Source organism: Dermatophagoides pteronyssinus, unplaced genomic scaffold (genome assembly GCF_027571235.1).
Source record: "Dermatophagoides pteronyssinus isolate colony J.1.1.1.1 unplaced genomic scaffold, Derpt_VIB-CSIC_2022.12 sq0003, whole genome shotgun sequence".
Lineage (NCBI taxonomy): Eukaryota > Metazoa > Arthropoda > Arachnida > Sarcoptiformes > Pyroglyphidae > Dermatophagoides > Dermatophagoides pteronyssinus.
The window spans coordinates 1,305,840-1,329,038 of record NW_027461527.1 but is presented as its reverse complement, the minus strand read 5'-3'; the positions used below and the strand labels follow the sequence as shown (position 1 = coordinate 1,329,038).

The 23,199-nt window shown below is 27.4% G+C and overlaps 3 protein-coding genes and 1 long non-coding RNA gene across 4 annotated transcripts; 3 read left to right on the top strand and 1 right to left on the bottom strand.

Moving 5' to 3' along the window:
• Positions 1-50: 50 nt before the first annotated feature.
• LOC113797875 (uncharacterized) lies at positions 51-13,030 on the top strand. The gene is made up of 15 exons (XM_075825037.1): positions 51-979; positions 8,501-8,588; positions 8,657-8,782; positions 8,887-8,904; positions 9,007-9,041; positions 9,227-9,236; positions 9,609-9,644; positions 9,718-9,771; positions 9,919-10,077; positions 10,353-10,409; positions 10,523-10,594; positions 10,757-11,068; positions 11,138-11,229; positions 11,359-11,542; positions 11,712-13,030. The coding sequence occupies exons 1-15, from the start codon at positions 227-229 to the stop codon at positions 12,812-12,814; spliced, it is 3,099 nt and encodes a 1,032-aa protein (XP_075681152.1). The 5' UTR covers positions 51-226; the 3' UTR covers positions 12,815-13,030.
• Positions 13,031-14,130: 1,100 nt separating this feature from the next.
• Positions 14,131-17,420, top strand: LOC113797913 (putative acyl-CoA synthetase YngI). Its single transcript, XM_027348381.2, has 8 exons — positions 14,131-14,701; positions 14,911-15,011; positions 15,132-15,292; positions 15,400-15,612; positions 15,677-16,542; positions 16,614-16,755; positions 16,810-16,920; positions 17,029-17,420. The coding sequence occupies exons 1-8, from the start codon at positions 14,544-14,546 to the stop codon at positions 17,155-17,157; spliced, it is 1,881 nt and encodes a 626-aa protein (XP_027204182.2). The 5' UTR covers positions 14,131-14,543; the 3' UTR covers positions 17,158-17,420.
• A 481-nt stretch (positions 17,421-17,901) lies between these two features.
• Positions 17,902-22,638, top strand: LOC113797905 (sodium- and chloride-dependent glycine transporter 1-like). The gene is given in 12 exon segments (XM_027348366.2): positions 17,902-18,125; positions 18,201-18,480; positions 18,482-18,529; positions 18,641-18,680; positions 18,760-19,035; positions 19,145-19,262; positions 19,519-19,832; positions 19,963-20,015; positions 20,798-20,933; positions 21,127-21,278; positions 21,628-21,817; positions 21,887-22,638. Coding segments are annotated over 11 exon segments (2,064 nt in total). The 5' UTR covers positions 17,902-18,125; positions 18,201-18,303; the 3' UTR covers positions 22,447-22,638.
• LOC142644832 (uncharacterized) lies at positions 19,516-21,544 on the bottom strand. The gene is made up of 2 exons (XR_012846000.1): positions 21,450-21,544; positions 19,516-20,732 (listed from the first exon to the last, which is right to left on the bottom strand). It is a non-coding gene; the product is annotated as an uncharacterized LOC142644832 (long non-coding RNA).
• Positions 22,639-23,199: the final 561 nt, after the last annotated feature.

The following is a 23,199-nucleotide window of genomic DNA, read 5'->3' as shown; positions in this document are numbered from 1 at the left end:
ATGATGATGATAGTATAAAATTAATGAAGCCAATTCAACAAACTAACCAGACTATCATTGAATGTCGTCGTTATCGTTTGGTATGTGAGATTGGGAAAAATTTGAAAATTCTTCTCATTAAAAGTGATTTGTAAGCGCCAAAAAAAATCAGTATCATTTTCAAACTTTTCATTCTTCATTCGAATGTTTTTGTTGACAAATTTTAATCATCATTATCATTATCATCATGTTGAATTTAATGTTTTTGAAACGTTTCTGGACTTTTAACGAGAATCATCATTCATCATCATCAGCATCAACAAAAATTAAGGATACGAAAACAACTGAAATGAACTGTGATACAGATAATGATTGTCATAATGATAATTATAATGATGAACATTGTGATCGTAATAATAACAACAACAAATTTGTCAATAAATTTGGATTGCAATCATCATCATTCATAAATTCTTCAAATAAATTCCATTTGTTTATATTGTTATTCATATTACTTTATATAGCAGTATTGATAGAATCTTTATTTATATGGCAACAACAGATTACATTAAATGAACATGATCAACATTTAATGGCATTGACCACACGATTATTATCTCGAACACGATTCAATGATGGTATTGTTAATAATAATGATAAAAATGTTAAAAAACCAACAATTCGATCGAAATCATCATCATCATCATCGACAACAACACGACGGAAACGTGAATTGCAAAACATTTTCCGTTGGATCGATGATAAAACTATTATTGAATCATTAAACAATCGAAATGAATCTGAATTATTCAAACATCATCATCATCATCATCATCGTAATCAACGTCGAAGGCAAACATCTGAAAAACAACAACAACATTCACAACAACAATCAAAAGATAATGGACAACCAGCTGTCGATTTTTTTCAACAACCACAACCAACAGATCAGCCAACAATTCCAGGATTTACATGGTTAACATCATATTCACGAATTCCGGTAAATGAATCTTTGATTATTTCTTCTATCGAACGAAAATTTTCAAAATCGATATAAAGGAAAAAATACCGCAAACGATTTGATTCAAAAACACTTTTTTTTAATATTTGAATTTAGTTGTGGAAAGGAAAATTCAAACTTTTTTTCTACGAAATTCATTCCACTTTCATTGAAGCATGATCGTTTCAAATTATTTCCGCTTGAAGCCTCTACTTTTCTCATTTTTTGTTTGTTTGTTTATTTTGTTTATTCATATTGTCTGATCTCGATTTCTTACAATTATTTCAAAGGTTTTTCTTTATTTATTTATTTTATTTTTTGCTGATCAATGTTGTTGAAATACGAAGAAAAAAAGAATGATTGAAGAAGAATCAAATCAAACAAACCGATGCGACATTATGAATAAAGAAAGTGTTGTTGATATTTGGATCGAAATAAATTCGAATCATTCGCAGATGGTTTTTCCTATTCATACACTCACACATACATTCGATCCATAAACTTCTTTGATCAAACTTTGAGGAATGAATATGAAAAAAAAAGAAACCTAAACAAAATGAAAGAAAAAATAAATAAATAAATTACCTTAATAACCGTCGAATGTGTTTGTGTGTATAAAAAACATCTGGATAAACTATATGAAAGATGAAAATATCTGAACCATAGAATTCTAACAAAATCTTCTCATCGTAATCATCATAGTGAAGTGGAAGAATTGTTATATATTCAACCAACCGATGAGAATATTAGAATGATGATGATGATGATGATGATGATGATAAAGATGAAGAAAAGAGAATAACCGAATCGAAAGATAAACGACTTCTTACACAGATTGGTTTGTGAGTTTTTCTGTTTCTGTAACTTTAACCGTAAATTCATTTTAATTTTGTTACCAAAAAAAATTATTGTTCACTGAAATCGGTATTAAACACGCAAATACTTCACTTAACAATCATTCGTTATATCTAATGTACCAGATTTTATGTTTTGGGAAAAAAAGTAAAAAACATTAATGATGTTGCTCAAGATCCAGATTTTTTTTTGTCTTGCTAATTTTCAAAACATTTTTTCACCTTACATCGGTCAGAAGAAAAAGTTTTGTTTTTCTAGTTTCGATTTGATTCTTGATGTTTTCAACTATGGAATTTGTTTTTTGTTTCAAATCAATCACTTTGTTTCATTGACTATTCATATGTTTGTTTGTTTTTCATTTTGATTTATTAAGCAATCTAATTTACAAATCAAAATGAAAACCAAAAAGTCCATTTACCTAAAATTGGAAATTGTATGTTTCTTACAACAAGAAAAGAATCAAGAGAATCAATGTTATGATGAAAGCTAATATTTAATTCAATACGATTCTTTAGTGAAAATCATTGATGTTTTTCTATATACCGTATGAGCTGTTTCATTCGTGCTACGAATATTGATGTTTATTTTTGTTGGATATTGAAATAGAAATAAATGGGAAAAAATTTTCACTTCATTCTATTATCGTTATTTGTGCATGTGTTGTTTTACGGATTGTAGATTCTTCCTGGATTGATTCGGAATTCAAATTCTATATTTTTTTTCTCTTTTTTGTTTAGGATGAATATTTACTGCTTTCGTTTGTCATATTTATTTTATTCTTTGCATGTCGATTATTGAAATTTTGACATTTCCATGATTTGGCCATATTTATGGCTAAAAGAGAAAAAGAGCAAGTAAATCAAATTTACACTACTTGGTTGTCAGAATTAATTTGTACCAGAATTTCTTGTTCTTCGACAAACAAACATCATTTAAAGTATGTTTTTTGTATGGCTTATTCTCAGTTATATCTCATTAATTAAGCTGCCACTAATGATGATTGAGATCAACCTTTTATTTTAACATAAAATTATTATGCTCTGCTAATATTGTTGGAAAATTGTTTATTGTTCTCTTCTATTCGGTGAATTTTATTTTTTTAGATAATAAAAATTCAATATAAATCAAATAATATCTAGGCGTGTAGTTTAGTAAAAATAATAGACAGATTCAATATCGATCCATAAGAAAAAAATTGATGAGATCGATATTTTACTGTTTATGTATGTGATTACAAACACCAACATTTAGCCATCAACTGTGTCCCTGTCATTGCTCATCATCATCATCATCATTGGGTGTTAATGTAATAAACACACATACACACAAATAAACATTTATATACGGACAACCATACGGATATTTCAACGAAAATTTGAGCATCAAAAGAAAAAGAAAAAATATTGAAAAAAGTTTAACTAAAAACACACTGCTAGATGCGAATGAAAATAAAATCGAATTTTTTGTTTTTTTCCCAGTTTTCCAGTTATCATTTGCCACTCATATTATATATCCAAGTTGATCATGAAATGTGCAAATGAAATTCTCATGAGAGATATATTTTGTTCGTTCAGTTCAGTTCAGTTCAGTTCAGTTCCAGGATCAGATCCTTGAACAACGATGAGGGGAATTAGGGGTAAAATAAAATCGATGATAATCAAAAATGATTATTGTGTTGAAATAGTTGTATCCTGTATGATCATCATAATTTTTTTTTGTTTCTTCATTCTTTTTTTTCGACTTGATGATTATCATTTTAGAATGAAAGTTTTTTTCGTTTCTTATCGGTATAATTTTGTTGTTTTGTTTCGATAAATTTCCGATGAAAAAGAACTTTTGTGTAAATATTAAGAAATAATAGAATCGAATGTGTATCCATCACACACACATGATGATGATGATGATATGATGGATAATAAGCGATCAATCATTGTGCAAAAGGGTAGACATTGTTTTTTTTCTAGACTTTTACTAGACTTTATCAAAATTAAAATGAAAGAAGAAAAAAAATTAAATTCCTAATCCATTAGAATTTTATTCTGTAAATCAATGAATGTATAGAATAGAATAGAATATGCGAGACAAACAAAAAAAACTAAAGAATAAAAGCCGATTTTTTGCTACAATCTTAAATTTCAGAATTAAGAAAGTTTTTCATTCATTCAATTTTTCAAATTAATTGATTTTTTCTTTCATTTTTTATCGGATTTTATTGGTTCATGGAAAACATTACTTATTTTTTTCAATAATGATCATCCAATATTGGACAGAATTTCACTTTCCCAAAAAGAATATAATTCCAATCAAACTATCATTATTGTTTCTTTCAATAATAGAAAAAACTGAAACACTGAATCCCCAGAAAAAACATCATCATCTTTGATTTATAATCTAGAAAATCATCTTTCAAAAAAAAAAATGAAAATGAAAATCATGATAAATTTTTTCTTCTTTTTACTATTCATATACTTGAAACTTTTGTCACATTGTAGAAAATAAATTGGAATTCATTCCACTAAGTAAGATTCTTATGTTTGATTTTTATCAAGAGAGAGTCCTTTATACAAATATTCTATAATGAAAAAAGAGGGGGTAGTAAAATTGCAAACAAGCAAACAAACCAAAAAAATATATGAAGAAGCTTAGCTGATTGGAAAGTTGTGTGTAATAATAATAATAATAATAATGTGAAGAGCAGAGGAAAAAAAAACTAAAGATGCTCAAGATGTTTCAATATATTTACTAAATGATGTTCCAAGTTTCAATGAAGTGTTAAATTGCTTTTTTTCTCTCTCTCTCTCCCGCTTTCTCATTCTATAGTCACTTTAATCATTCATTCATCACATCAAAAAGAACTGTTGATTGAATATTTTTTTTCATATTTCATTTTTTTCCTGATTTGAAAAAATTTCTATTTTTCATTTTTTTTCACGTAAATATTTGCCACAATCAACAAAATTAACGTCGAATGTTTCTATTCCTGTTTTCATTGGAAAAAAACTTTATCAAATCTCTCAAGACACAAACGACAAATTCTACTTTCTATTTTTTTCAAATTATTCAAAGAAAAACAAATTTGAATTTGAATTTACATTGAATACTTTTTTTCACAAATTTGAAAATCTGAGATATATTGAAAGATTTTCTTTGAATAGATCATTATTTGTGAATTTCATATTATAAATTTAATTAAATTGTAATCTAAATTCTTGTATTTTGTTGTTGTTGTTAAACTCGAACATTTGTTTTTTCAAGAATTAGAAAAAAATCTGGAAGTAAATGCTAAAATAGGAACAAATTCTTTCGGGAAAAAAAACTAGATTGAACTAAAATGACTATTATCATTGAACGAATTCGAATGAATACACAAACATAAAATACCAAATAGCTTTTCCCGTATTGCATTCTATTAATATGATAGATTCTATGTCCATTTGTCCATGTGTGTGTGTGTGTTTTATATGCAAACTTTTACATAGGCAAGATTAATGCTATAGTTGCAAAATGTTTATCATGTAAATTAAGTTACTTATGGAAATTCTTCTTTCTTTTTTTGCCATTCTTTCATTGTCTGTTCTTTTTTTTTGTTTTTGTTTTGTTCTGTTTTACTTTTATTTTCTCTGTGTTTTTTTATTATTATTATGTTATATGGAAAGAAAACATGTTCCACACACACAAAACACCATTACCAATGAACAACAACAACAACTATCTTCAATGATTTTCATTAGTGTGATTGAAAAAAATACGAAAGAAATGAACCAGAAAATTGTCGTATTCCATTTGATTCCATTGAATTCTATCTGCATATATTTTTATTCTATGTCTATGGATGGAACTTGATATTACAGAATGTTTGGTTGGTGATATGAATGAATGGATTTTATCCTGACTTTATTTTCTATTCCATTCATTGACGAATTACTTATAATGATGGAAAAAATACAGCTGTTGCCTGTATGCTTATGTGCCAAACTCATTCAATTCATTTCTTTCCATTTTCTGTTTTCCATTTTTTTTTATTTTAATATTGAATTTTTTTTTCTTTAAATCACTGTAAATCGCAATACCACCATCATCATCATCATCATTTTTTCATGTAGTTTATGTTTGGATAAAAAAAAATTTCAGCTCAATATTCTGGCTTTCACATAATCCACTATACTAATAATAATAATAATAACTCTGAATGGAAATCAAAAACTACTTCATTTTACATTAAAAGTATGATAATAGTTAATAGTTTTTCTCTCTCTCTCCCTTTGCGATGATGTTATTTTCAATTGCTATTTTTGTTTTGTCAGATGCATCGAATTAAATTGTTCCAAAATGTACGAATCTTCTTCTGTTTTTTACAACATTTTGTTGTCGTTTTAGACCATAAAAAACCAAGTACAATGACAACAACAATATTGGAATGATATTATATAACATCAAACAAAATGTGGATACTCAAAATAATCATTTTCTTGTTTGTACAGAAATTTTCTTGTTTTGGACAAAAAAACTTCTTCTTTTTTATCTTATTCGATTACAATTCGAATCTTTTTTTTTTTTGTTTTGTTTAAATGACAGAACTTTTTAAAGTTGATGATGATAATAATATCGATGAAAAAAATGGTCATTGAAAGTTTTAATCCGATGAAATTGTTGATAATCACAAAGATTTAGGTGATTCAAAATATATGCTCACTAGATTGGCTATTTCGACATAGTCAGGTAATTTGTTATGAAAAAAAAGAATCGAACGAATTTTACATGTTGTAAAACATGATTGATTTTGTGAACTTTCTTCGTTATTATCATACATGTTTTAGTTTGAATATAATGATTTTGTCGTTCATATCGATTTGATGTAATGTGTAATTCTTGGAAAGATTATTTTCATTTATCATTCCAGGAATGTTTTCATCAACAACGATATTAAAAAAAAACAAACATTATTTACAGAATTTACCGTTCATGATGATGTAACAACGTTGACAACAACAACAATAATAATAAAAATTATTTATATTGCATTCATTTTTTTTAACTTCAATGTTTGTCTGGTAACAATCATTATCCAAGAATTTTGATTATCTTTTTTTTTTTGTTCATTCAATTCTGTTGTTGTTGTTGTTGTTTGACTTACTGTTGTTGATGATGTTTGTCATTTTCCAAAATTGAATATGTGAATGGTTGAAAATTTGTTCATACAAAAGAATTCCACAAAGAAACCTCACATCCCACATCTCGGCTAAAGAAAAATCAACAACCAAACAAAATTTCAAAAAAAAAAAACATAGAATATTCTTTCCTGGTCGGTGATTTTCATTGTTGATCATAATGATGATGATATTTGGTTTTTTTGTTGTTGTTGTTGTTGAATGAAATTGTCATTCATTTTAATAATATGTAAAACATTGTTTTTCTTTTAACTTTGTGCATCAAAAGAAAAAAAAATCACAAAATTCTCTTGTTATTGTTGATGATGATTGCGATTGTGATGTTAGATGTTTATATTCTGGCCAGATTCTTTTCTTGATTTGCTCAAATTTCTATGATTTTATTTCCATTTCGGATAAAAAAAAATTCGTACTATAGGTGGTTTATGTTCATTATCATTCACCATCTGACTTTGGTTTTTAAATTCCTGTCTACTATAGTTGTCATTACTTTTATTATTGTTTCTTTTCCTGTCAAAAACACCAAACAGATAGATAGTTTTATTTTTCAGAATTTCAATATCTTAGAAACCTTTAGGCCATTGCCATTCTTTTCATTTTTTGTTGTCTATGTGTGTGTGTGTGTGTGTGTGTGAAAAAAGTGTCAACGTCAATATTGGTTACAATTTTGTTGTTGTTGTTGTTTTTTTCCAATTTCATTTTCATTTCAAATTCCACATGATACACACAAATAATATGACAGATAATGTATGAGGAAACAAACAAACAATCAACAGAATTTTCTTTAATTTTTTTTCATCTTATTTTTTTCGGTAATGCCAAATGTTCAAAGATGAACAAAAGTAACCCAAAAGAGAATTCCGTTTTCTCATTGTTTTTTTGTTTTGTTTTTTTTTTGTTTGTTAGTAAATGGAAAAAAATAAATTGCAATCTCTAATTTCATTGTTTTTTATTTTCTCTTTCTTCCTTTTAAAAAAAATAAAACATTCTGTATTCTGTAGCCAATTCGTATTATTCAATCTTATTATCGTTATTTTTTTTTCATTTTATTTTCAAGAAAAAAGTTGTACACACTCACACACACACAACAACTACGAGATGCGGTGTGAACACCCAATTATATTCGTTCGTATTTTTTGCCCTTTCCAAAAAAAAAGTTGATTTGTTTCGAAATTGAAATTCTGCAATTGAATTCCAAATCTATTTCAATTCATTCTTCATTTAACTTATTTTTTTTTATCAACATCTTTATTATTATTATTTTCATGTAATGTTCATTAAAATTTATTATTCTATTCAACGCACACAAACTTGTATAATTATTCAATTTCATTTTCGATTGGAACAAAGAAGTGAATTGTTGAGAATTTTTCCATTTTGTTCAATTCTTACAAAATGATGATGAAAGTTTTATTTTTTTTCTTCGCTCTCTCTTTCTCTTATCTTTATTAGTTTCACTTTTTTTTGATTATTTTTGTTATCTTTTTTTTCTTATTAGTTTAAAGTTCTTAATGAATATTGTACATCATTAAAAAAAATCTGTATTCGTGGTGAACCAGGACCGCCTGGACTTAAAGGAAATAAAGGCAAGTGTTGTCTGTGTGCATAAATGTCAAAAAAAATAATAATAATTTTTTATCATCATTAAATAAAGGTGATCGTGGTTTGGATGGAATTGATGGGTTACCCGGTGAACCTGGCCTAGAAGGAACACCCGGTCGTGATGGTGTTGATGGTCGTCCAGGTGTTCCTGGTGCACCAGGTAAATCTGGGACTTCAGGTAATTTGATTTATTTTTCCGTTTTGAATAATGATGATGTTTTTTTTTAAAAAAAAAACATTCAATTTATTCTTTACTTTCTTTTCTTTGATTATTTTTTACAGGAAAAAATGGAACCGATGGTAATGTTTACTTGAGTCTTGTTTTTGTCATTCTTGTAATTTGATTTATTTTTTTTTCGAAATTTTAATCTTCTTTTTCGTCTTGTTCTTGAAAACTTGAAGGCGAAAAAGGGCAAAAAGGTGAACCCGGATTGAATGTAAGTAATGTTTGTCAGATTTTGTAATTGTAAAATAAATATATTCGATCATCGTCGAATCGAATGATCATCTTTAGTTTTATTTTGTTGACAAAGAGAAAAAATCAATTAATTTTATCAATTTTCGTTGTTTGTTTATTATTTTTTTATTTTGAATTTTTTTTTCTCGACAAAACAAAAAACAGGGAAATCCTGGTAAGTAAACTTTGGTTTTTTTTCTTGAGTTTTGTAATTTTCATTTCGTTGATCATTAAATTTGATTCCGTTCATTTTTTTTCTTCTTTTGGTTAAAATTCTTGTTGAAAATTGATCGATTTTTTTTGGGAAATTTGTCTCTACAATAATGAACAAAAACAAACAAAAAAATCGCTTCAAATCAATCATTTTTTTCATTATTTTTTTTTGTTTCATTTCTTGCATCGAATATTCCATTCCTTTCGAATATGTAACCTTCAGGACCTTCAGGTAAATGTTTTGTTTTGTTTTCATCTTTTTTTTCCAGTAAATCATCATTATTATAATGAAAATTTTTCCATTTTTTCACCACATTTCTATCACCACCAATAGGTTCAAAAGGAAAACGTGGTCCACCCGGTCAAGATGGTAAGTTTTTTTTCATTCTATATATAAACATTTTTCATTTTTGGTTTCCGGGTGTGTGTGTATGTGCGTGCAGGAAAACCTGGTATAACGGTACAAGCTTGGCATCATCAAAATGATACCTTGTTAAGTAAGTTTTTTTTATTTCAGTTTAACATTGCATCCATTAGTCAATTATTTTTTAGTGTTGTCATTATTGTCGTTGTTGCTGCTGTTATATAATGATTTATTCGATTTTCATTTCTTATTTATTGTTGTTGTTGTTGTTGCTTCACAGTTGCACCAATAATCGATCAGATCAATCCATCTACACAGACATTAACTGTACGAGAAAATGAAAAGATACGTTTAAGCTGTATAGCAAGTGGATATCCAAAACCAAAAATTACATGGCGTCGTGATGATGATCGATCAATTTATTTGGATGGAATTTCTCGTATGTATCATGATCAATATTATTATTATTATTATTATTATGTTAGCAATAAACGAAGAAACAAAAAAAACGACAAATGTGAAACAATAAAGATAAATGAAGAAAAACTAATTTTATCATTATTATTATTGTTGTTTTTTTTTGTTGCTCCCTTGATAATGATAATGATAATAGTGGTTTTTCATTTCTAATTGGATATTGATATTACTTTTTTTGTTTCATTGATTTCTATTTTTATTTTTCGTTGATATTGTTTCTTCCGTATTACAATAAAGATAATTTAATCGAATCCAATGAGCTGAATATTAGTCAAGTTAGCCGTGACAATTTCGGTTCGTATTTGCTATTTTTTTTTATATGATTATTATCAAATCAAAAATTAATTGATTATTTCCTATTGCTTTTTTATTATTATTCTCGAAACAATTCAATTTGATTTGAAAAGGACCATATAGATGCGTTGCTACAAATGGAATTCCTCCGGCTGCTTCACAAAGAATCAATTTATTAGTCACCTGTAAGTTTTGTTTTCGAACAATTTTAATTGAACCATTTATTCTGTGAAACATTTTATATCGAATGTAATTTTCGATATACTAAATTCTTATTAGTATTTTTATTCCGGTTCAATTATTGACTTGATAATTTCTATGATTTTTATTGTAATTATTATTATTAGTTCCACCATTAGTAAAAATTCTTCTACAAAAACAAATGATCGGTACACGAAAAGGTTCATGGGTTGTATTAGAATGTTATATTGAAGCATATCCTGAACCATTTGTCGATTGGATTTATGGTGATGGTCAGATTATTGTTGAGAATGAAAAATTTAATAAATCGGAAGAAATTCTTGAATCACGAATTTCACATTCAATAAGTCGTCGTGTTATGTTGAACATAACAAATGTACAGAATGAAAATCTAGGTCTTTATAAATGTTTGGCACGTAATCAACTTGGACGAACATATGGAATTATTACACTATATGGTTTGTTGAATTTTTTTTTCTTAGAAATTTTTAAACGGCTTTTTAATATTTTCTTTTTTTTACAACCAGAAACGGATAGTAAAACGGCAACTAATACGATCGGATCGTTGGAAAAATCCATTGAATCGTTAAAAGAAGAATCATTTGTTGTTTATGGTGAGGTAAGTAATATTTTCTTATGTGTGTTTTTTTTTTCGTTATGAGTATAAGTTTGATCAAAAATAAAATGAGGACATTATTTTTCTATTCATTTATTTATTTATTTTTGTTGGCCAAATAAAAAATAATAGCTACCAAAACCAATTGAAACGAAAATTCCCTGTGCACCATGTCCAACATGTACAACATCAACAAATCCATATGCATCAATACAACAACAATGTAAACAAGGTCAGCGACCTGAAATTATTAACATGGGCGTTTCAGTAATATTCAATCATACAAATATGCAACGAATAACTAAACGTAATGATGGTATGGAATTTTTTTTTTGTCATTTTTATTTATTATTATTTGTTCTGATATAATTCTCATCGTTCATCATTATCATTTTGTATCGAAAAATGTTGATTTGTTTTCTTATTCAATTTCTTTTTTTTTCTTTCATTTCTTTTCGTTGTTATTTTTTTGGTTGTCCCAATAGAATGTCATTTAAGCCAAATTGGTAAACCAGTATTCTATGGTGAACGTTCTGATCAGATCGGATGTTGGATGCGTGATCCAAATCCTATTCGTCCTGAAGATGGTGAAAAATATTGGCTTACACGTATTGAATATAATAGATTATTGGAAGAATATGATACAAAAGAAATGTTTCGCAATAGAATTATAACAAAAAATTATACATTATTATATCCGTTTGCCGGCAATGGACAGGCAATAAATTCGGGTATATTCTATTATGCCGAACAAGGAACATATAAGCTGATTATGTTTAACATGTATAAATCCGAATGGGAATTTATCAACCTGGAACCAAATCCAATGGCAATCAACGTTGGCCTAAATATTGGACGTTCACCATCATCATTGTTGCCGCCTTTATCATCAGCATCATCATCATCAAAAAATAAATTGCCAAGACATGTACACCACTATCATAAACATCAACATCATTATCAGCAACAACAACAAAAACATCACAATAATCGACAACGGCGTAATCAAAATGTTGACAATCAACCAAATGAACATAATAATGTTTTAGATGATGATAGTAGTAATGATAAAAGAAAATTATTATATACAAATCAATTAAATTATATGGATATTTCAGTGGATGAAAATGGTGCCTGGGTTATTTATCCAAACATTTACAGTGAGCTTAATAATACGATCATTATGAAATTCAATGCTACACGTATTGAATTTATTTGGAATTTAACGGTTGATTATAATAAATTAGGTGAAACATTTATTATGTGTGGAATATTATATGGAATTGATTCAACACAACAATTACATACACATATTGCCTTTGCCTATGATCTTTATAAAAATGTTGAACTTAAACATTTTGAACAAATTGAATTTACAAATCCATTCATGAATACAACATATGTTGGTTATAATTCTAAACATCAAACATTATATACATGGGATAAGGGTAATATTTTGGAATATTTACTTAAAATTGAAATGATTGCCAAAACAAAACAACATCAATTCAATAATAAAAATGATGATGATAATATTCCAATAAATTCTGAACATAATGATGATGAAAATGATGAACCATTATCATGAAATGAACAACAACAACAACAAAAAAACTTTTCCATTTATAAGTGTACTTATTGATTTTTTTTTGTGTTATTGTTTCTTTATTCCAATGAATTACATCCATCTGTACAAACATTACACACCCACAAAATGAATTAATTGATTAAATGAATTTTTTTTTCAAAATAAAACAATTAAAATGAATGAAATAAATAAAAAGCAATATTCTGAATTTTTAAACTTAAACTTGGCCTTTTTCTCGTTGTGTTTTTTTTTTTTGGTCTAGTTCACTAATATCATGGTTGATATAAGCCAAATGATGACATTATTTGAGTGTTAATGTTATGTTGTAAATTTATCAATAATATCACACAGGCATTGATTAATCGGATTGATAATTTTTTTTTGGTTGCATCAACGTTTTTTTAAAAAATCATATTAATAAAAAATACAATCTAAAATTGAATGCGCGCCATATTGAAATGATTGATATTGAATTTCCTCTGAATTGATACCATTTATCAATCGTTTGGTTGTTTTACAAAAGTGAGTGTACTTTGTCGTTCATAATGCTACTGCAATTTTTGCAAAAAATTTTAATCAAATTCAATTAATAATGTAATAGAATAAATGATTATTCAATGTAAATGCAAAATAATTTAAAAAAATTAAAAGGAAATATGACGTTTACAAAATTTGATTCGCTTTAATATCGTTTTCGTTTCTCAAATTTCATTTCATAGGAATTTCATATTTCTAAATACTTGTTACCACTAGTTGAATGATATTGATTGTCTCATATTTTTGATCATTGATTCGGTACATCGTCATAATTGTCATAATCAATATGAATAAAATTCATGATACGAATGGTACCAATGACAAAAAAAAAGAAAGAAAGAAAAGAAAAGCAAATTTTCGATGACGATTGATGATGAAAAATATCATGGCCGTCATATAATTGTTGATTTGCTATTTTTTTCGTTGTTGTATATCGACAACGTGGACTGCTACCACAACGGTTCATTTATTATTGGTTGGATTTTTTTTTCGCATCCATCCATCCATCTTTCTGTACTTTTTTCTTATTTTGAATGCAAAAGGAACACGTAGAACCATTCATTCATTCATTCATTCTTGTCATTTTTTTTATTGCAACCAATTTTCCATGTGTGTCTTTATGTTTGTTTTTTTGTTGTTTGAATGGTGATGATGATAATATGTTAGAAGTGATGAACAAACGATAAATGAGTAAATCTGTTTATGTCAATGTTTATCATATATGTCTGTGTGCGTATGTTCATTATATTGTATGTTTTGATGATAATTATAAAAACTCTCTCTCTTTAACTATCTATCTTTCGCTATCTGTATATGATAACTATCCAAATCTAAAGTAAATATTAATCATTTTGTTACCAATTTTTTTTTAAATGAAGAAATGAAAAAATAGGCTCAGAAAAAATAATAAATTTCCCCGTTTCAACAAATCCATTCATTTGATTATCGTTCTCTTCATACTTTCATTTTCTTTTTTTAAAAGTTTATTTAAATCATTGTTTTATCGAACAAAGTTTTTTTATTTGAATTTTAAATTAAACTTCGAATTCGGTTTTTTAACATTCGGTTAATCCTTGTTGTTGTTTTGAATTCCAAAACAAATTCCAGTTATTATCAGTATTTTCAATATTGGAATTTGAATTTGAGCTGAAAATTAAGTTCAACAAAAAAAAAACAAGCAAAAATCATCATAATGTCGATGAAAATATTGAAATTGAATCGTTTATTTCGGTTTTATGGCCAACAAAATGCTAAATTATTGGCTACAACATTTCCAACGGCTGAATATATAATAAACGGTAATAGTAAACGTAATGTTACCACCGATTTATTTACATCCGAATTTTTACCGTAAGTTTTCTAATTAGTATTCATTTTTAATTCGTGTGTAATTCTAAAATTTTACGCACATTTTCATTTTAAATATACAAGTACAAATGTACCAAATGAGTTGCTGTACTCTAAAAGTAGAAACTTTTTATTTCCTTTTGCTAATGTTCACAAATTTTTTTTCCACAAAATTTTTATTTATAATCATTATTATATCATTAATCAATTAGGCCATATGTAAATTTACCCTATTCATATGCATTTGGTCGTAGTCTAAATCATATCCTTTATAAAACGGTTGGCAATTGTTTTGATGATCGTTTAAAAATTGGTAAGTTTTGTGATTAAAGCATAGGGAAAAAAAATTTTATCAGTCAATAAATTAAGAGGGGAAGATGAACAAATAGTAACTAATTATCTATTTATTTATGTAATGTATTTTAAATAATAGAAAATGGACAACCAGTCATTATAAGCCATCATGAAAATATTCAGAAAACTTTTTCGGAATTCTATCAGGATGTTAATCGATTAGCTAAAGCAATGTATGAACATATTGGCATCAAAAGAGGTGATGTTGTAGGTCTTTGGAGCTGTAACACTTATGATTGGGTATGATATAATGATATTTCATTATCATTTACTTCAATTTTTGATTCTGTTTCAATTTGATTTTTACTTGATTTGAAACATTTTGATACGGCTGGCTGAAAATAAAGATTGTCATACAATATGCATGTTTTCGTATCGGAGCTGTCTTATGTACTGTCAATCCATTTTATCAGACATATGAGCTTGATTATGCAATACGTAGAGGCAAAATGAAAGCATTATTTATGCCAGGACATAAATCACAACAAGATATTGTTAATCGATTTTCATCAATCATGATGAAAACGTTGAACATGGAAGAGAAAAAGGATGATGATAAAGTATGTGTTTTATTTCTATTCTATAATTAATCAATCGTTATCGTTGTTATCTATTTCGAATCAGATACCATTTCTTCTTGAAAATATTGTAACAATGGATGGCGATACTTTTAATGATTTAAATTCATCAGTTAAAAATAATCGTAATATTCGTGTTTTGGAATTAGAAAAATTAAAACAACAAACTGGTGAACTAGATTCATCTATAACAAATTTGGTTTTACCGGATGATCCGGCTGTAATAATGTTTACATCGGGTACAACTGGTCGTCCTAAAGGTGCATGTCTATCACATTTCAATATAGTAAACAATTCAAAAATGTGTGCATATAGAGCTGGTGTAAAAGAAAATTCAATTTTCTGTGTTCCGTTACCTTTTTTTCATGCATTTGCCGGTATTCTTGGAAATTTAATACCGATTGCAACGGAAACTGGACGATTATTAATACCATGTTTAAAATATGATGTTAGACAATTAGCACAATCAATTACGGAACATAATGCCACACATTTGTTGGCGACACCAACATTGGTAATAGATTTGTTAAATTATCTTCGTGATAATCAACTCCAAGTACCGACATTATGCGAAGTATTGGCTGGTGGCGCTTCGATGCCGATTGAAGTTGCATATCAATTTATGGAATTTGCACCCAATTGTAAAGTACGTGTAGCATATGGAGCCACTGAAACATCACCGTGTGCAACAACATATTCTATTAATTCAACAGTTGAAGAATCAATTGAAACGGTCGGTTCACCTTTGGATTTTGTCGAAATTAAGCTAGTTAATCCGAAGACAAGACAAATTGTTAAAATCGGTGAAACTGGAGAATTACACTGTCGTGGTCATGTTATCATGTCAGGTTATTGGTCTGAACCGGAAAAAACAAAAGAATCCATTGATGAAGCTCATTGGTATAATACAGGGTATGATTATGCTTTAGATGATTGTTTTGAAAATCTTTTATCTTTTAACATTTCGTAAATCCAAAAATTAGTGATTTGGCTGTTATGACTGAAAAAGGTTTAATAAAAATTATTGGTCGTACTAAAGAATTGATCATTGTTGGCGGTGAAAATGTTTATCCTCGTGAGATTGAGGAAATTTTATACACTCATCCGGCTGTCGAAACTGTCAATGTAGGTTTTTTTTCTCATTTATACATAATAGATAATTTGAATTGATAATTTCAGGTTATTGGTGTACCAGATCAACGTAAAGGCGAAGAAATCTGTGCATGGGTACAGCTACACAAAAATGTTCAAGCTACTGAAGATGAATTACGAGAATTCTGTAAAGAACGAGTAAGTCAATTTTTGAAAAAAAATTTATCAAGAAGTATTTATTCTAACAAATTTATTTCCTTTTTTCCCTTGGTATCAAACATAATCATCTCCAACATATAAATAAAGCTCACATATTTTAAAGTTCCCAGATATTTCTTATTTGTCGATTCATATCCGATGACACCGACCGGAAAAGCTCAAAAATTCATAATGCAAAAAATGACGATTGAAAAATTGAATTTACAAACCAAATAAACACACAAAAATGTCTATTGGGGGTTCTACCCAATCAATAATGAAAAAAAAATCTGGAATAATGAATTTTGTTTCACAATTTTCATCACTTGTCAATCAATCTGAAATATTGGCGTCATTATTCTATGAAAATAAAACCGGTGTTTTATTGTCAAAGAAAGAAATGTCATCACTATTGTTATTTCCATTTTTGTAATTTTTTTCAAAATAAAAAAAACATGAGAATTTGAAATATATTAAAATAATAGAATCTATTGCAATTATTTTCAATTAATTAGTTAATTATTGATGATCAGTAAAAATATGAATAAATTTTGAAAAATCACTGATTTAAAAACAAAACAAGCTGAATAAATCAATATATAATCGACATAAATAATTGACACACCTGGATTTAAAAATCTGATTTCATCATAGAAACAATGGATGAAGGCCAGATTTTCTTTCAAATATTTAAATTTTTTTCGATTTATCATCAATATATTGATCAACATTGACAATCGATCATTTTTTTTTTTGCTTTACGATATCGGTGACAAGAGTATAAATTTTTTTTTTTTGGTTCATTTGCTTATGAATATTTGTTTCGTTTAAAAGGCCACATAAGCTATTAAAAAATTTTAATTTTGAAAGATAAAATTCATGGGCAATGTTTTTTAAAATTTTGTTTAAGAAACAACATTGATCAACATAAACGATTACTGTTCAAATTTTATCAATCATCGCTAAAAATAAAAGCCATAAAAAAAATAAATTTCCAATAATTTGTTTCATTTATCAATTTTTATTTTATTTAGGTTTTTTATTCTTAGGTGACAAACATTGTCACCAAAAAACAAAACAAAAAAGAAATATTTTCTTTTCGTGATTTGAAACGAATTAGCCAGCAAGCCAACCATCACGTTTGCCGTTTCATTTTTTTTTCACCATTTCATTGTGTATACCAAAAATAAATCTATATTTTTCAGGTTAATTATCGTCAATTTTTTTTTCATTTACTTCAATCTGAATCTGAATTTCCTTCAATTTATTTCTTCCAATAGTAAATTTATCCTTTTTTTGGCATTGTTTTTCTTTCGTCTTTTCGTCGTTCCAGTATAATAGCAACAAAAAAAAACGAAACAAAGAAAATCAAATCTGAAAAAAATGTCGATCAAAAATGTAATTTCAAGTGATCGACACATTTTGCCCAATGGATATAATCATCATCATCATCATGAAAATAATGATGAAAGCGGTAGTAAAGATTCAATTATTGAAGAGAAAAAATTACAACAATCTGACAATGGTGTTGAACAACAACGTGATCAATGGGGTGGACAGGTTGGAATTCCTATTGGCTTGTCTGGGAAATGCCGTTGGTTTGGGCAATGTATGTAAATTGTTTTCTGGGTTTGTTTTTTCTGTTCTATATGACAATTTTTCCTTACTTTATTAAATTTTCATCATCAAAATTGATTCATTGTTGACCAAATTTATCCAGTGTTGGCGATTTCCATATTTATGTTACAAAAATGGAGGCGGTATGTGTATTATTGTTTTTTTTCTCAATCAAGTTTTTAACATTATTGAAACGAAAAAAAAATTCCATTAAAAATTCAGGTGCATTTCTTCTGCCATATCTAATCTGTTGTCTTATAATTGGTTTACCATTATTTTTGATTGAATTGGGTTTGGGACAATTTTCTGCTATGGGCCCTGGGCAATTATGGGCAAATCTGTCTCCATTATTTCGTGGTGTTGGTCTTGCATCAATTATTTCGTCATCTATTGTTGCCATCTATTATAATATGATTATTGCATGGACATTGTTTTATTTTGTTCAATCATTTTTTGGTCAAAATTGGCAAAGATGTACAAATTGGTTTAACACTGAAAGTACGTATAACAATAATAATAATAATAGATCATAGCAAACACTAACAATAAAAAAAAGATGCGAAACTTTCAAATATTCAAATTAATCAAATATTGTTTATTATCGTAGATTGTCTTTCAATACTCGACAACGATAATAATATTACTAATTATCGATTTAATGTTTCTCATACAAATGCTTTTGTTTCATCTAATCATTCAATTTCATCCACTGAAGAATTTTTCAAGTAAGTTTACTTTTTTTTCCTGTATATGTTAGAAATTATTCATTAAATGGTATCATCATCTTTGATAATAATAATGCCATTAATCTTGAATGTTGTTATCTTATTATTATTTTTCCATTTTGTTCGTCGTCAGTTTAACATTTTGTATATGAATGAATGAAAGTAAAGTGAAATATTTATTTCACCACTAATTACAACTATCATTAAAATGAAATTAATTTTTATTTTCTTGTTGAAATTTCTCCACGCTTGACAGCAATTATGTTCTAATAAAATCTACCGGTATAGACGATATGACCCAAATGAATTGGAAATTAGTGGCTGCATTATTCATTTCATGGTGTATTGTTGCACTTGCTCTAATTAAAGGCATACAATCATCCGGTAAAGTTGTTTATTTTACGGCCACATTTCCTTATGTTATTTTAGCCATATTATTGGCACGTGGTTTAACATTACCCGGTTCATATGATGGTTTAAGATATTATCTAATGCCGAATTGGAATCGAATATCTGATGTTGATGTTTGGCGTGATGCTGCCGTACAGGTATTCTATAGTTTTGGTATCGGTTAGTATTGTTAACCATTAAACATCTTTCTTTTCAATTACAATTATTATCATTATTATTGTTTGAATCTAAAAATATTTTTTATAACAAATCTAATTTCGTTTTTTTTTGATTATTATTTTATAAATAGGTGGAGGCGGTATGATAACATATGCTTCATATAATCGGTTCCACAATCCGGTGGTAAGTGATTCATTCGTACAATTTTTTTTTGCCAGCAAAAAGAAATCTTTGTTCTGATTTTATTTTTCTTTTGAAAATGAGATTTGTATAGTAGTTTTTCTTTATCCATTCGGTATCATTGTGTTGATTTATATATTTTTTTCTGTCCCCCTATTCACTATAGATTGAAAAGAAAAATTAAAATGTCAGATTAGATTTTGTTTTTTAAATGAAAGTGCTTGTTATAATGTTCAACCGAATCATTGCAATTTAGTTTTGATATCATATCATAAATGAAATTTATTTTATTGTTGTTGTTGTTCGTAGAAAAAGAATTACAAGAATTGTATGGAAACGATTGAAAGAATTATATGAGATTGGTTATAATGAATTTTTAGTGTTGCAAACAAAAAAAAGTTGAACAATAATATAATGTTGATGAGAGAACAAAAACAAAACAATACAATAACCGAACTAATGCTAACCGAGCGGTTTGAAATCAAAAATCAGTTCATATTTGTTGTTGTTTTCGTCTATTTCCTTTGTCCAAATAGTTGGTTTTTGTTGAATAATTAATGTTTTTATTTTTTTCGTGTTTTGTTCTGGTTTTTCATTTAATTTCCTTCCTTTTTTTTTGTTCAAATAAATGTTTGTGTGTGGGTGTATCAATATATGATATCGTAACCGGGCGACAATGACCACTATCGAAACAATTTTTTCCCGCTTGTTTGTTCAATTCTGGTTTTGGATTGGGAAAAAAATATAAAAAATTTTTTGAAAATAAAAAAAAATCTTTTGTACAGACTAAACATGCATTATTGGTTGGATTTGGTGATTTTGCTACATCGTTATTTTGTGGTGCCGTTGTATTCACTATGATCGGTTATATGGCATCAGCATTAAACAAACCAATAGAACAGATTGTACAAGATGGAGCGGGTAAGTTAGTATTTTATTATTATTTTTATTATTATTCTATCGAAAACAATCAAATTAATTGATCTAAAAACGAAAATTGATGATAAAAGATTTCGGAGATGATGGTGATCCAAAATAATTGTTTATTTTTTCACTTTGTTTATTTTTTCTTTTGTTTTTCTATTCCAAAATAAAAAACATTAAATTTTATAAGGATTGGCTTTTATTGTCATACCCGAAGGCCTTTCCCGTATGCCGATATCATTATTATGGTCGGTACTGTTTTTCACAATGTTATTTCTATTGGGTATCGATTCACAATTTGCTATGGTCGAAACAGTCATCACTTATCTGTTTGACGACATTGTAAGTACATCTTTTTTATTTTTTTTCGACCAATTTTCTTTCTCAAATGGTAACAACACGATTATTGTACAACTGACTTTAGTTGGCTGAATTATTTATTTGAAATTTTGTAGCATTTTCGAAGCAAACAACAACAACAACAAAAATTGTTCCAAAATAATCGTTACTTACATTTAATTTCTTTTTGGCTGTTGTTTCAATTTCATTGTCATTTTCTCTTGATCGTTTTTTTTGTTTATGTTATTTATTTGTGTTTGTGTGTATGTTCCAATTCGATCTTGTAATTTGTTTTCTTTTTCTTTTTTGTTTTCTTTATTTTATTCCATTTGAACATGCGCACAATATATAGCGATCCAAAAAGATCAAAGTCAACAAACCATTGGTAGTCATATTGACATCTTTCGTTTGGTTTATTCTTGGTTTACCATTATGTACAAATGCTGGAATCTATATCTTTACAATAATGGATGAATATTCAGTTGGTGTACCATGTCTAGTGATTGGCCTATTGGAAATATTTATTGTAACATATATCTACGGTAAATTGAGTTGCTGCATCATTTTTTTCCCAATATTATTCATGAATATTCCATTTTTTGATCATATAGGAATCGATATATTTTTCGATAATCTAGAAAAGATGACCAAATGGAAACCAAAGATATTATTACAATCACATTTAGTCATAATGATCACAGTCATTGCACCAAGTGTAATGTTATGGATATTATCAAAACAGTTATTTGAAACACCAGCATTAAAATATGGTTCATATCAATATCCATATTGGGCAATATGGATTGGTTGGTCATTTGCATTATTATCGATTAGTGCCATACCATTGGTAATGATCAAAGAATTATTACGTATATTATTTTGTTATGGATATTCGAAAAAAACAATCAATCAAAGATTACGAATGCTTATCAGACCTACTAATGAATGGTGGAATAACTATCATCGTATGCATGGACATGATAATGATGATACGACTATGGATAATGATATTCATAATAATAATAATAATAATAATCAAACATCATCGACTGATAGTTTTGATCTAATGATACAATCGGCATCGAATGAAACGATTAATGAAATTTCAACTAAATGTAAACAACCAATGAATGGACGTATCAATCATGCAGCTGTTACAAATGATGAATGATCAAATCATTTTCATTTTTCATACAAAGAATATTCATCAATCAAATCATCATCATCATTAATTTTATCTAATTTTTTTCGAATGAAACTTTTTTTTTCTTTAATTTTAAATTGACAAATTTTATCCAAATGACAATTGTACAGATAACAAAATTATAAAAAATTGAAATAAATTAATTAGAAAAATTTTAAATTTTTTTGTCAATTTTGATTTGAAACGTTCCGTATAGAATAATGATTGTCGAATAATCCAAAGGTCAACGAAAAACTTGATTGTTTTTCACTGATTTGATGAACTCAAGAAAAAAAAATCGTTACATGATTTTATGTCGCCAATAACAATTTGTTTGTTTGTTTATTTCGGTTAGTAAGTTAGTTTTTTACTTCTTTTCAAAAAAAATCATTAATCTTTTAAGATAGATTTAAGTCGATCATTCATTGAATGAAAATCGACACGATACGTCATCGATTATGATGATGATAATGATGATGACAACCAATAGCAGTAATTTTTGTTTCTTATTGTTTGTTTGTGTATACTGCATAAAATCTAACATTATGCAACAAGTGATCTGAAAAAAAATGTTTAATAGGTGATTGATTGTGTCATGTGTGTGTTTGTGTTTGTTCCAGATGTTTGGAACCACTGTTCATTTGGATAATAAAAAAAAACAAAAAACGTTAACTGACAGAAATTTTCATTTACACATTTTTATTCCTATGAACTATATGGTGGACACATTAAAAGGATCCT

What these genes read in the sequence shown, in the direction of transcription:
- LOC113797913 (XM_027348381.2), top strand. Translation starts at nt 14,544, where the DNA reads ATGTCGATGAAAATATTGAAATTGAATCGTTTATTTCGGTTTTATGGC. An exon ending in TTTACATCCGAATTTTTACC is followed by an intron (nt 14,702 to 14,910) that starts GTAAGTTTTCTA and finishes TTAATCAATTAG; the next exon opens with GCCATATGTAAATTTACCCT. An exon ending in TGATGATCGTTTAAAAATTG is followed by an intron (nt 15,012 to 15,131) that starts GTAAGTTTTGTG and finishes TTTAAATAATAG; the next exon opens with AAAATGGACAACCAGTCATT.
- LOC113797875 (XM_075825037.1), top strand. Translation starts at nt 227, where the DNA reads ATGTTGAATTTAATGTTTTTGAAACGTTTCTGGACTTTTAACGAGAAT. An exon ending in TGGTCCACCCGGTCAAGATG is followed by an intron (nt 9,645 to 9,717) that starts GTAAGTTTTTTT and finishes ATGTGCGTGCAG; the next exon opens with GAAAACCTGGTATAACGGTA. An exon ending in CATTTGTTGTTTATGGTGAG is followed by an intron (nt 11,230 to 11,358) that starts GTAAGTAATATT and finishes AAAAAATAATAG; the next exon opens with CTACCAAAACCAATTGAAAC.